Source organism: Alosa alosa, chromosome 10 (genome assembly GCF_017589495.1).
Source record: "Alosa alosa isolate M-15738 ecotype Scorff River chromosome 10, AALO_Geno_1.1, whole genome shotgun sequence".
In the NCBI taxonomy this organism is placed as follows: domain Eukaryota; kingdom Metazoa; phylum Chordata; class Actinopteri; order Clupeiformes; family Clupeidae; genus Alosa; species Alosa alosa.
This window is the reverse complement of record NC_063198.1, coordinates 17,492,981-17,506,361: the sequence shown is the minus strand read 5'-3', so window position 1 is coordinate 17,506,361 and position 13,381 is coordinate 17,492,981. Positions and strand designations below refer to the sequence as shown.

The following is a 13,381-nucleotide window of genomic DNA, read 5'->3' as shown; positions in this document are numbered from 1 at the left end:
ACTCTGGAATGTGTTACGGGAAAGGTTTGAGTAACGCTTGCCATGTTTTCATCATAATCAAAGTTTAAAAGGGTGCCTATAAAAATTATATAAAGCCAATAAAAACGCAGGAATGTTCGCATGAATGAACGTGCATTCCTAAAAAGCTGATTGCTGCCAAGCGGAAACTTGGTTACCGAGTAAGGTAGTCAGGTAGGCGAATGTAAGTAAGTAAGTCAGGTAGGCGAATGAGTAATGAGAGCAATCTATCTCTATGACACCTTTCTGTCAGTAATAGAGAGGAGAGCACACACACACACACACACACATACACACACACACAAACTTACAGACACTTTCTCATTCTTTCTCTTTCAAACACTCAAACACACACACACACACACAAACTTGCAAACACTTTCTCTTTCTTACACATACACACACACAAACAGACAAACTCGCACACACACACATATACCTATAAACACATTTTTTGTCAGCCCCATGGGCCCTTACCGATGCAGGTGCGCCCGTCCACGTGCAGTCGAAACCCTGGTCTGCACTCGCAGTGATAGGAGCCCCTGGTGTTGACACATCTGTGCTGGCAGCCTCCGTTATGAGCCTGGCACTCGTCAACATCTGCAAGAGGACCAAGGAACAACCAAAGAAAAACATACTCTGATCAGATGCCTGGGCTTTTTTCTTTTTGTGTGTGTGTGTGTGTGTGTGTGTGTGTGTGTGTGTGTGTGATCATTAACACAGTCTCTGTTTGTGCACGTGTATTTGTGTAGTAAATCTCCATAGTAAATACTGTCTGTGTAAAGAGTTCATTCTTGTCAGGACGGACATCACAGTAGGCAGCAACACAAAAAAAAAAAACCCCGTCTGGGGGAGAATATAAATGGCAATGGTAATCAGCCAAAACAATCCCTTTTGAGTGTATGTGTGTGTGTGTATGTGTGTGTGTGTGTGTGTGTGTGTGTGTGTGTGTGTGTGTGTGTGTGTGTGTGTGTGGTATTTTGTGGGAACATTTTTGAAGTGTGTCTGTGTTCATCTGAGATCAAATGTGCCCCGTTCCTCCACGACCCACAGTGATTAAGTACAGAGGAAAATTAAGTAGGCTAGTCTTCAGTATTTACACCTCTTCTATCAGCCATGTCCATCTACAGTGAGTTACTGTAAACCGCCATGCAGGCAAACATGTGAGCAATCATTATCCATGGGAATTGAACCCATGACCTTAGCACTGCTAGCGCTGTTAGCGCCGCTAGCGGCTGCCACCACTTGACTTACAGCATTCGGGAGCGGGAGCGCTACATTTCAGCTAGCATGACGCTGATCAGCGGTCACGCCTCATTGAAAGATCAGAAAGGAGCTGATTATTTTATGGCTCCGACAGTAGCCTCCCACAGAGATCAGAGACAAGCGCTGCCATGCCATGATTAGCGGCTCTGTCGCCGCAATAAAACCCAATGAGACATTGCTCCCCGCGTACCCCAGGACTTAGCACAACAGGAACCCCTCAACAGCTCCCCAAGGACGCTGGGAAACAAAGTTTATGGCCCCTGTTAAAAATATACACTCAGTGGCCAGCGCTCGCTCTTTTGACAGTGTTGAGTGGAGCAGATTAAAATCATGGCCTGGATATTAAACTGGCTTTCAGAATGAACTAGGACGGGTTGTTCTGATGACGCAGGCATCATTGGTTGGGCCTGGTGGCCCGCTCAGCGTGGCACTGAGGAATCTGCAGCCTCAGCGCTCTGCGTGGGCCGCTGCCAAGGCCTGGCACGGGAGAGCAGGGGCTTGTGGGTAGCGACGGGTGCGTTCATCGAGGGACTGAAATTAAATTGAAGATAAATGCACAGTGGGAGACTAATGGAAGAGATGAGAACGGATGAGTGACCAGCAAAGTGAACAAGCAAACTGAAAACACTTTTACACACACATACTGTATGTAGACACACACACACACACACACACACACACACACACACACACACACACACACACACAGAGGAGGAGAAAATGTTGAATAAACTGTATATATTTCACACCTCATCTTACAGACACACACACAGGAAAAAGCACTCTGAATTTAATTGATCATTTTGCTGTACACACACACACACACACACACACACACACACACACACACACTCTCTCTCACACACACACACACTCTCTCTCACACACACACACACACACACACACACACACACACACACACACACACACAGTCACACTCATAAAATTCAAATCTGGACTCAGCCTTCCTTTTCCAACCTTAAAGACATAATTCAAATCCATCTGGCTTTTCCAAAAGCCCATGGTGACACTGCCTCTGCTCCTGTCCCATTCCTCTGCTGGACAGGGAGCGACAGAGGGACAACGGACTCATCCTCTGCACCATACGCAAAGAGGGAGAGAGCAAGAGATGGAGAGAAGGGAGAAAGGGGTCTTTATATTATATTATATTATACACAGTTTAGACAGAGGTAGAGGGAAAGAGAGAGGTGAAGACAGGGAGGGATGGAGAGAATGACAGACAGAGAAAGAGAGATAAAGAAGCCCTGAAGCCAGGAGCCCAGTGAGTGAGTTATGGGCTCCCGAGACCCGCCTGGAGAGCCCAGGTTCAAAGGCTTCTCTTCCCAGGCCAGGAATGCTGGCTATTTGGAGCATCCGTGAGGGGAGATAGCACTACATGTGCTCTGGCAGTCATTCTCAGGGGAGGGAGAACGTTAAGGAGAGGAGAGGAGAGGAGAGGAGAGGAGAGGAGAGGAGAGAGGAGAGGAGAAGTGTGTGGTCTTACAGCCGGCAGGGAAAACAGAGAAACCCAGTGACCAGCACCAACACAAAACACCTAAACAAACAGCCAAACGAAGTCACAGAAAAAACACATGACAAGCATACCATGTTAGTTTTGAAATGTATTAAAAAGTTTACAAGTGGCTTTAATTAATCACTCAATCTCAATCTCAATAGAAAAACTATTTACGATTAGTTAATCAATTTACGATTTAATTAATCACTCACTCAATCTCAATAGAAAAACTATGATTAATGAAGTCACTGTCACATACAAAACAAACAACAAAGACAAAAAACAAAGCCATAAAAACCGCAGAGCACTGAGTGGTTTCTTCATGAGCGTGTGTCTGGAGCCAGTTAGAGTGAGCAGACTGCTCCCCACAGCTCTCGTGTTTCAGGTGTCACTGTGATGTCATGCTGCCGTGTCGTGTGTCTCCGTCCGTCGGGAACCCGATGCTGTCTGACTCCATCAGGCCTCTCTGTCCTGCTGCTCTCACAGGGCCAACAAAGCCCCTGCTTGGCCTGAGGGAGAGGGATACTGAGCACCTTCCTCATTTATTTGACGGTCATGCAAGCAGGATATGGGTAACAGGGTGACATGAAAGTGGTAATCAGCACTGGTGCTGACATTGGACTATTCCATTCTATTGGTATTCTTTTTGATTCTTCTTTTTTTATTTAAGACGAGAATGAAAAATTGTGCTGATGTGGTCACAGAACCAACTTAGCGCAATTATCCTGATATCCGATATTACAGCAACTGCCATTAACAGATGTCAGACGCAAAAATACAGCCAACATAATGTTCCCATGAAGATATAAACCCTGAAATAGGGAGAGCAGGAACGCTCACAATCAGGGCAGATTTAAAGGTGAAATGGAGGAAACTGACAGTCTCAGTGGGCAGCATCTTCCTCAGCTTGAGCCCTCATCCCTTGCTACAACTCTCGAGGGTGCTGGTCGGTGTGTGAGGGAGACTCACACCCATGTCCGTACCCCCAGAGAGAGACTCGCATCTGAGAGAGAGAGACTACAGTGGAGAAGAAGTGTTCCTAAAATAACCAATTTGTCACCAGACTGTTTTTTTCCCCTCTATCCAAACGGGGAGTCTGTGGTGCTTTCTCTTCAAACAGAGCCCCGAGTCGGCCTTGCCTCCTGTGCCAATGTAAGCCCCTCTCTGTCCAAAAGGAACAGTAGTGGGCACAGGCACCACTCAGACCCCTTTTTACAGCCAGATCCATTACAACAACAATTAGGAGCAGCAAGTGGCAACCCAAATACGCATTTAGCCTAAAAGACTACAAATTAGCCAAGTTGACATGAATGTTTCTTAGAAAAAAATACAAACACACACTTTCTCCTTTGTTTTTCTGTTTATGTGCGGCTTTCTCATTCTTCCAAAAGCATCATCTGAATTTAGTTAATTTCTTCTGTAGAGAGTATGCAGAGAGATCTTGCAAAATGTTGCAATTTCTGTGGTTCATCTTTGTGAAATGCTGCGTGTGCAATCACAAACACATTTACACAGTAGTGACAAAAAGCTCTATGTGCAACGTAACACACATGCATACACATCCATCCATCCATACATACACAAACACACAAACACACACACACACACATACACACACACACACACACACCTTTCCACACTTCTCTGCATCCAGTAGGGTCGTGGGGCTCTCTCAGCCTGTCACAGGGCCACAGCTGCCACTGGTTAGAGAGCTCATGCCATTTTTTCCACTCTTTCGCTTTCACACACACACACACACACACACACACACAGTAGTTGCTCGCTTGTTTGCTTTGCACCCCCAAAACGTGGAGCGCTCTCTCTCACTCGTCCTCCTTCTCTGCTCACAGAAACCACCCAGGCCACAGCTGCCACTGGTTAGAGACGGCCATATTAACTGGCTGAAGATGCCATTTGTGCCAGGCTCTGGTCTAACTCTTTCAGAGCTTTCACACACACACACACACACACACACACACACAGTAGCTGGAGTAGTTGTTGGACTCGGTGTTAGTGTGTGCCTGTTGCTGATTAAAACAGCTCAAATAAGTTTAAGAACTCACTTCATTCAAATCAATTCAATTTGATTCAGGAAATTTGTTTGGAACAACAAAAGAGGGTTTCCTTATTGGAAAGATATTAAGATATAACTTACCCTTAAATAACAAATCACTAAAAGCACATTCGATTGTAAAATGGCCATGGCATTAAAAAAGCCAAGTTCACATCACAAAGCTGCTCAGCATCGTTGTAGATCTACTGCTCTCTCTCTCTCTCTCTCTCAAACGCACACACACACACACACACACACACACACACTCACTCACTCACTCACTCACTCACTCACTCACTCACTCACTCACTCACTCACTCACTCACTCCCTCACTCACTCACACACACACACACACACACACACACACACACACACACACACACACACACTGCAGAGAATACTCCATGGGAAATCATTCATACAGACCAGTATGTGTGACATAAGAAGTGGATATTTTTAGTAGTAATTGGGCAAATCAAAACAAGCTATTCAAGAGAAGATGATGACATTATTTGCCTACCATTTAGCTTAGCTTAGTAGCTTAGTAGCTTCACCTCTCATTATCAATAACTGTAATTAATAACAGACACATACAGACACATGCTGATGCATTATAATTATTTAAAACAGATGCATATGATGCTGCAAACTCCTACTCACCTGGAGTCAGGTATGCCATGTTGTAGCCGTTATATCTAGGAAGGCAGTTGTAGCAGTTGTAGTTTCTTCGGTGGTACCAGTACTGAGAGTAATAGGCACTATGTGTCGTGCCAATGTGAGCACAGAACCAGAGCAGCAGAATAGTCAGCCTGTTCTGCAGTGCCATGGTGAACTAGCCACTAGGGAAGAGCCAGTCGTCTAGAGATCTGCAGATCAGATCGGGCTCTCAGTAAAAGATGCTGTAGAGGGAAAAGTCTGGTTGTTTGGGCTCAATTGAAAAGTCAAGACTGAGGCAGGCTTACTAGAGTCTTAACCAGGGACAAACCTCATTCCTAATTACTCATTTTCCCACCCATTCCTTTTCCCTCTCTCTCTCTTTCTCTCTCTCCCTCATCAGGTTCAGCTTTATATTTAAAGTCTTGCCCCTTTTATTTTCCCCCTTTCTCTGTCTTTTTTTCCCCCTCTTGGCATTTCTATATCTCACTCACACTTTCTCAAAGACCTCCTCCACGTGCACTCTCAGGTCCCACTCCCCCCTCCCTCTCCCCCCCTCCCTCCCTCTCTCTCTCTCTCTCTCCCTCCATCTCTCCTTCTCTCTCTCCTCTCCTCCCCTCATCCCCCCCACTGTCCTCTCTCAGCGTACCAAGAATCATACAAATGAACTAAGTTCCCATTCTACTAACCACCTTAATAAACATTGCTTCAGCGGGCAGGCGAGCAGGCAACCGAGTGAGGTTTCTAACAGAGTTACCAAGGTAAAGATTTAAAAGCACATATTAACCATGGTGTACATGTGTCTTAAGTGTCTTCAAAATTATATGAGCAGATGTATCAGCAGCACCAAAACGGCTACGGATTTTTCACAACATCAGCATAAATTCCTGGAGCCCAGTTTTATCTGATCTTAAATCAAACATCACAAGAGAGCATGAATCACAGAGAAACTCTACAAACGTGTGCAGGCTCCTCTTTATTCTCAGGCCAAGCTCATTGCAGCGCATCAGTTGCAGCGCATTTCAAAAGGACCGGGTTTATTTCAGACTCATCTGAAGGGGCAGGAGTGGCCAATCGCAGGTCCAAGAAATACCGCAGTGGTAAGTGCCTTCTCAAATCCATTCATTTATCTGCAGATAACTGAAGTAATTTAATCACGCTCACCAGACAGGTTTGAGGGGGAAATTGTATGCTTTGGTCCCCCTGAGGCAAAGTCTAGCCTAAACCTCTCTCCCATATCCTGCTCGTGATAAACCCGTCAATTTCTAGCCTTCCTTTGTGATAAGGCCACCACTGGCCCAATGCATTTGGAACATACAGTACATATACCCAAATATATCTGCACTTCACTGGAGGAGGCCGATACTCCTCCACCGCCATATGATGTTGGCACTTCAAAAGAGCATTTCATACAGCCAGCCATCGCAGACGGAGTCCTCTGGGACTGATAGGCTGGTGGAGCCCCAGGGGGCTCTTACAGTGTGAGCGGCCAGCCCGCCCTCTGTTTCTCACAGCTGCTTATCAGCCTCTACAGACAGCCGAGGAGAGGACCGCAGGTTGGACACTTTCCAGACACTGACCAAGAGAAAAGGTAGAGAAGAGACTGAAGAGAGAAGAGAGAGAGAAAACAAGGAACAGAAGAATGGCTAAAGGAGAGAGAAGAGAGAGAACAGAGAGACGACAAAGAGAACCGCGGAACTGAATCGGGCTCTCAGACATGCTGCTGGCTAGGGGTGCGTCTCCTGGAAACAGTAACTAAAAGAAGAAGAGTGATCAGCATCTCCCTCTATCTCCGTAATTTCCTAATGTTCACTATAAATTATGCCTTTTGGGGGAAACTCGAGGCAGGGCCAGGCTGGATTAGATTGGGTCGCATTTCATCCCTCTAGGAGCAACAGCGGTTGTCATAAATCTTCCCTGGACTCTTTTCAAGCGTGAGACTGCATGGCACGAGCCCGGCATTTCTAGTTGGCACTGATGTAACAGGCATGAATGAAAGACAACAAGACAAGTGCCAGGTAAGGATTAGAGTTACGAGCGGGGTAGGGGAGGTCGGCCCAGCACACAGGAGCCGAAAGTAAACAAGACATAAGGTAGAGATAGAACCAGCAGCATCCTGGCATAAATCCTCACAAGCTCACAAGCTCCTAGGAAGAAAGGTTTTTTACTTATTTAGCACAAAACAACTATTCTACAGTAACTGTACGTACAGTATATATTTCTAATATAAATACAGCATTTTAACTTTGCCATGTTTTTCTACCAAGTTGGCTCCCTGTAAGTGTTTTGATTGAGGGAGCACACCCTCAGCCCTAGAGGAATTCCACAGGTTCAAGCTGCTTCGCGCCGTGGCGACTCCAATCCAAGACCCTGGGTAGGATTTAATAGTTTTTAGCGAAATTTCCTCAGGCTGACAAGGCGCAACCGACGTGAAAAATGATCCTGCCTCGAATAAACAGAAGAAACACTGAGAGACCAAAGCTCGCTGCCCGCTTCAATATTTCAGCAAATCTGAGGTGACATTTCACAAAATAAAACACCGTTCAGAGAATCAACCACAAAACTCTTTCTGTCACCCGTAGCAGAGCTAGTGGGTGAACAATATGGTTCAGCATGTTAACTCCACACACACAGATACACAGACACACAGACACATGCACACACACATACAAGGCAGAGCCAATGGATGAAAAGTATGGTTCTACATGCTAACTCCACACATACAGATACAAGCATACAGACACACACATCTACCCACACATACACACACAAATCCAAGGAAGGTCATTCTGATGTGGATGAACAGTATGGCTCTGTGTAGAAGAGTGAGTTGCACTGGTTTTGATTAAAGAGAGCTTAGACACTGCTTCAGGGGAACTGGTTTGGCCCTTGGTTTGGCAACCATTTTGAGTACTGAGAGCTAGAAGTCGCCCCTGTGACTACTCCGAGACTACCCAATCCAGTGCCTCCGCACTGCTGTTGCTGACAACCCAAAGCCCTACGGACAGAAAGACTGGGGGGGTCAGCCTTGGAAACCCAACCCAACACCGCATCCCAACACTGGGATGGCATCGGTCCTCAAAGCAGTTGAACTGGAAAGGGCCCTTGTCTTGAGTTGACAAAGTTAGCTGACAGAGCTCTGCCGAACCCGGCCCCCATCTGGGCCAGCCCTGGTATAGAGCCGGCAGCTTATTTTTCTCCTCCCAGTACCCAGCTGAGCGTAACCGATAATGACATCGCCCCAGCAGCCATCGCCCCACACAGCGCAAAACCTCAAACACACGTCGGCACTGTGCTCTTTGTTTCCAAGCCATCTCCTCTTTTTTCCTGATCATCTCTTCTGCTCTTCTTCTTCTTCCAGAGAGGAAGAAAACAACAAGAAGAGTCCAATGTGTCAATGTACAGAATAGCAGACGGGAGGCATTCTGCTCCTTACGAAGCTGCACAAACACGCGCCATGCATCGTTACAGGACTTGAAACGGGGAGAGTGATGTTTATGTTACCACTCAGTTGCAGTTCAGCAGAGCATGATGGGGCTGATAAGCATACTGTAGGCCTGTTGGGAGAGATGGCTGTGTAGGTGTTTCCAGCCTAGACTGGGGAAGCTGTTAACACTGAAAGGTTCACGTCTCTGACATGGTGATGTGTTTTATAACAACGGTGTTGAATTTGTGAGTCTCATTTTACTATATAAAGAAGAGGGGGGGGGGAAGAAACAGGATGGCAGCCAATGCAGCAGGCAAAGTTAGTATAGACTTACACTTTCCTCCTCACTCTTCTTGGTGGGAATTCAACTCACCTTAATCAATAATAAGAATGTCATATATAGCTGAAGCTTTTTATTACCTTCAATTGAGGTCCTAAATCCAACTGTGCAACTATAATATTAGACCAAAGATCATCCCAAAACATAATCTGGAGAGACATAGAGCATGCAAAGTGGGGCCAAAATCAGGAGTAAAATAGGGTAGTGTAACCCAGGTTTTAGACAGAGGATAATGTGGGTTTTTGCAACTGATACAGTAATCATTCTGAGAGATTTCTGATTCATGGGTTTAGGCACCCAAAACTCCATACGGTTGGCTTTACCTTGTCAAGCCTATGTGTGTGTGTGTGTGTGTGTGTGTGTGTGTGTGTGTGTGTGTGTGTGTGGTCTAGCGCTGGGATTCTGTTGACATAGATGTGCTTTAAAATTTAATGTGTTTCATATGGGCCGGCCATGCCAGGTCTCCCAGCATCAGGCCTGTGTGTGGCTTGGGGTTGGTGGTGAAACCCGATGAGAGCCCAGAGCCATAATGCCAAAACCCAGAGCCCAGGAGGCCAGGAGGCCAGGAGGCCAGGAGCCCAGATCCAGCCCCACTGACAGTCTGTGCAGCTACAGCCTCCAGCATACGCTGGCTGGTAACGTATAGGCAGTTATGGCACGTTTATGCTGCATGTTTCTCACTATGTATTTAGATTCCACATAAAGAAATACATACAGACACACACACATGCACAGACACAGACACGCACACATACACACATGGACACACACACACACACACACACACACACACACACACACACACACACACACACACACACACACACACACACACACACACACACAAGCAAGCATGCACCCACACTTGCACACACAGACTACCTCAGACTCTGGCTATTCTCCCTTGTTGTTCAAACACAGACATATTAAGGATGATTTAAGGACTCATTATCAGAGTGATGAGCTGGATGAGTTACATCATGTCCTGAGTAGCAACCACATCATGAACTGCTAACATTTGACTCACACAGCAGTTAACTCTGCATGTGTACCAGTTTTGGGCCAGATAAGGGCCAGATTTGGCCCGGAGTCAGCTGTTGTCTATGAAACCCAACTGTCCGATCATCCGGGGGCGCTAGTCAATCAACTGCACAAAATAGATGGAAATGCTCACCAATTTAGAGTTTGTAATAAGTTCCAGACCCTCATTTCAACACTTAACCATAGTGTTGTTAATAAAAGAAATATGTTTTTTTTTTTGGTTGGTTGGTTTTTGCATCTTCATGAACGTAGTTGGAAGTCGGTGGCATCAAAGCTCTGCGTGCCTTCGCTTTCAGTGTAACCGCGCGTTTACATCTCACAACAGCACGGTTGCAGCGCAACCAGCCAGTGGGGGATAAATACCTCTAACCAGAAGCAGCGATGCAGCACCGGGGCAAGGGGTAGAGGAGAGGGGTGAGGGAGTAAGGGTAGGGGGTGGTAAGCGTTCTTGGGCATCTCATGCACTGCGGTTAGAGTGTTACAAGGGTGTCTGTCTACTGAACTGTGGTGAGCAATTTTAGGGAAGATTTTAGGGTGTGGGGAGAGATTTCTATGGGTGACCCAGGGCTCAGCTCTAGCTCCAGTAACAAGAGAAGAGAAGACGGTTAGGAAGGAAGACTGTCTCTGTGCACATGGACAAATACTGTGTGTGTCTAGCACTTTGAGATCTATGATGAAAAGTGCATTATAAATAAAATGTATTATTATTATTATTATTATTATTATTATGTTTTTCATGATGTATTTCAAAACATTAAGCTTCCATACAGAATTCCTTCCATAGATCCGTGAGGCTTGTAAACTTATTATGTAAGGACACTCTCTAGGGCATACTCACATTAGGCACGATTATCAAACTACACCCAGGCACGGTTGAGCTGCTGTGCTTTAGAATCTTTGCATAGTCGCGATCATAAGCCCAACCATACCGTGCCCGAGTCCACCTCCTCAAGCGGATAAGTGTACCGCGCCCGGGTACGGTACGGAACGATCACACTGTTCTAAAACTAATCGGACTACGGATGGCATAGTGTGAGTATGCCCTTACAAAGGCCTTAGATAGACCTGAATGCAACCTTTGGAAAGGCATGTGCATAAATACACCTTTACAGGTACATTACGACCATGGAATGGACCTTTGCACTGGTCAGGTCATCACATGTACGTCCATTTCAATGTAAAATGTGCTGTGCATGCTACATGCCAGACAAGTAGAGAGCCTATGGGAGTGAATTGACCTTTCACATTGATCACTGCACTAAATTTCTTGTCCTGTCTATGCACCATCTGTCTATACTTTGTATAACATTGCATTTTTCTGCTTTTTTGCACTTCTGGTTAAACACAAACTGCATTTCGTTGTCTTTGTACTTGCACTCTGCACAATGACAATAAAGTTGAATCTAATCTACAACTGTAATCTAATCTAATCTAATCTAATCAGCACAGTGAATATATCCTACACAGGTGAGAGGGGGCATGTTCATAGCAGTCCTGCCACAGAGCCCATCAGTAGTATGCCCCATCAGTATGCCCCATCAGTATGCCCCAGGAAGCAGCACTCACCCCTGCAGGTTTTCCCATCCTCCTTGAGCTCCTGTCCAGCTGGGCACTTGCAGTAGAAGCTGCCGATGGTGTTGCAGCACAGCGCCTCACAGCCCCCGTTGGTCTCCTCACATTCATTCACATCTGGCAGGGGAAAGCAATGGATAGCCGATCAGATCAGCAAACAACAGGTTAAAGCTGCAGGTCAGGCATACACAATCAAACACATCCTCAAAGAGGTATACATGTTTATTCAATTCTGTGTACTTTATTTGGAAAATAAATAGAACAAATAGATGTGGTACTGTAAGGATCAACGAGTTGCTTCTGTAGGTTTCAGGCTAAATGGTGTTTGCAGCTCCATGGTCATACTTTAATTGCAGCTTTTATAGTTGAAATGGCTCATATAACACTCTCTCTCCCACTATTCTATAGCACTTTCAATAAAAGCTTCTGCAAAATGACTGAATGAAATTATACACTTTAAGTTTTTGGATGGCAATTCATCCAAACTGTTGTGGAAGTCATTTCTGGGCTGCTATATGATTTTTTTTTTCTGCAAGCCTTGCAGAACTTCTTTTAGCGGTTTGTGGAAATTCATGACAAATTAGAGGCTGTTTCCACTCATAATCTTTCCATCGCTACACGTCCAGCGAGTGGAGGGAACGCCGACCGCTTTGCCACGCTCGACCCTTTAAACTCTCCCCTAATAGAGATGTCTTTTTATTTGAAAAAATAAAACCTCAAAGTGCACATTTAAGCGTTTTCCTCTAGTTATGATGCAACTCGGATGTAAGCAATGCAACCAACCAATGAAAGGCGAATGATCTCCTGGACAAGGCCCTCCACTCACTCACACTGCTTTCAACAGGAGGCCATGACTAATGCACCAGAGCAGCAAATGTATGACAGCTGTACATTTCTAGAGGTGTCAAAGCTGTGTTTCAGTGCTCCTCAGACTGTGTGGCTGTGTGGATCTGTCAGTGGTGTGCTGGGAATGTGTTATTTTCAGGGCTGCCAGGCTATTTGGATGTGTTTTGTGTTTCACTGTAGTGTGTAAAAGTGTGCGTTTGAGCGCATACGTCTAAGTGCTGTGTGTAGTTTTCAGAAGTGTAATCGCAGTGTAGGTGACGTGTAATCTGTGAAGACTCAACAGGGGGTGTGCCTGAAAAGGAACTTTAGATCTCGGAAAGCTCTCTAAAGCTGAGGATGACAATACATCTCAAATCTGACCTGACATCTGGCTGCCAGATTGGTTCAATGTCACCACAACTAAAGCTGCTGTTATTGCCAAATCCACAGCAATAATCTGTTAATTCACTTACTTGCTTATCCATTATTTGTGGTTTGATTCACCAAACAACAGACTGCCATTTCACAACTGAAACTATGATAGTAAATACATGAATAAACACAGTGATGTGTGACACACACACACGCACGCATATATAAGCAGTCCATATAAGCACTGATATATACTTTGAATGAAATTGTTCCATATGTGAAATCATTAATGTGAT

The 13,381-nt window shown here is 45.4% G+C and overlaps 1 protein-coding gene across 1 annotated transcript in view; it reads right to left on the bottom strand.

The window, feature by feature from the left end:
* megf6b (multiple EGF-like-domains 6b) overlaps positions 1 to 13,381 on the bottom strand; it is a 93,647-nt gene that overhangs the window by 26,580 nt on the left and 53,686 nt on the right. Inside the window, exons 5-6 of the mRNA XM_048255921.1 lie at positions 11,883 to 12,005; positions 496 to 618 (exon numbers count right to left, since the gene is read on the bottom strand). Coding sequence (XP_048111878.1) covers positions 496 to 618; positions 11,883 to 12,005 — 246 coding nt within the window. The remainder of the gene's footprint in view (positions 1 to 495; positions 619 to 11,882; positions 12,006 to 13,381) is intronic.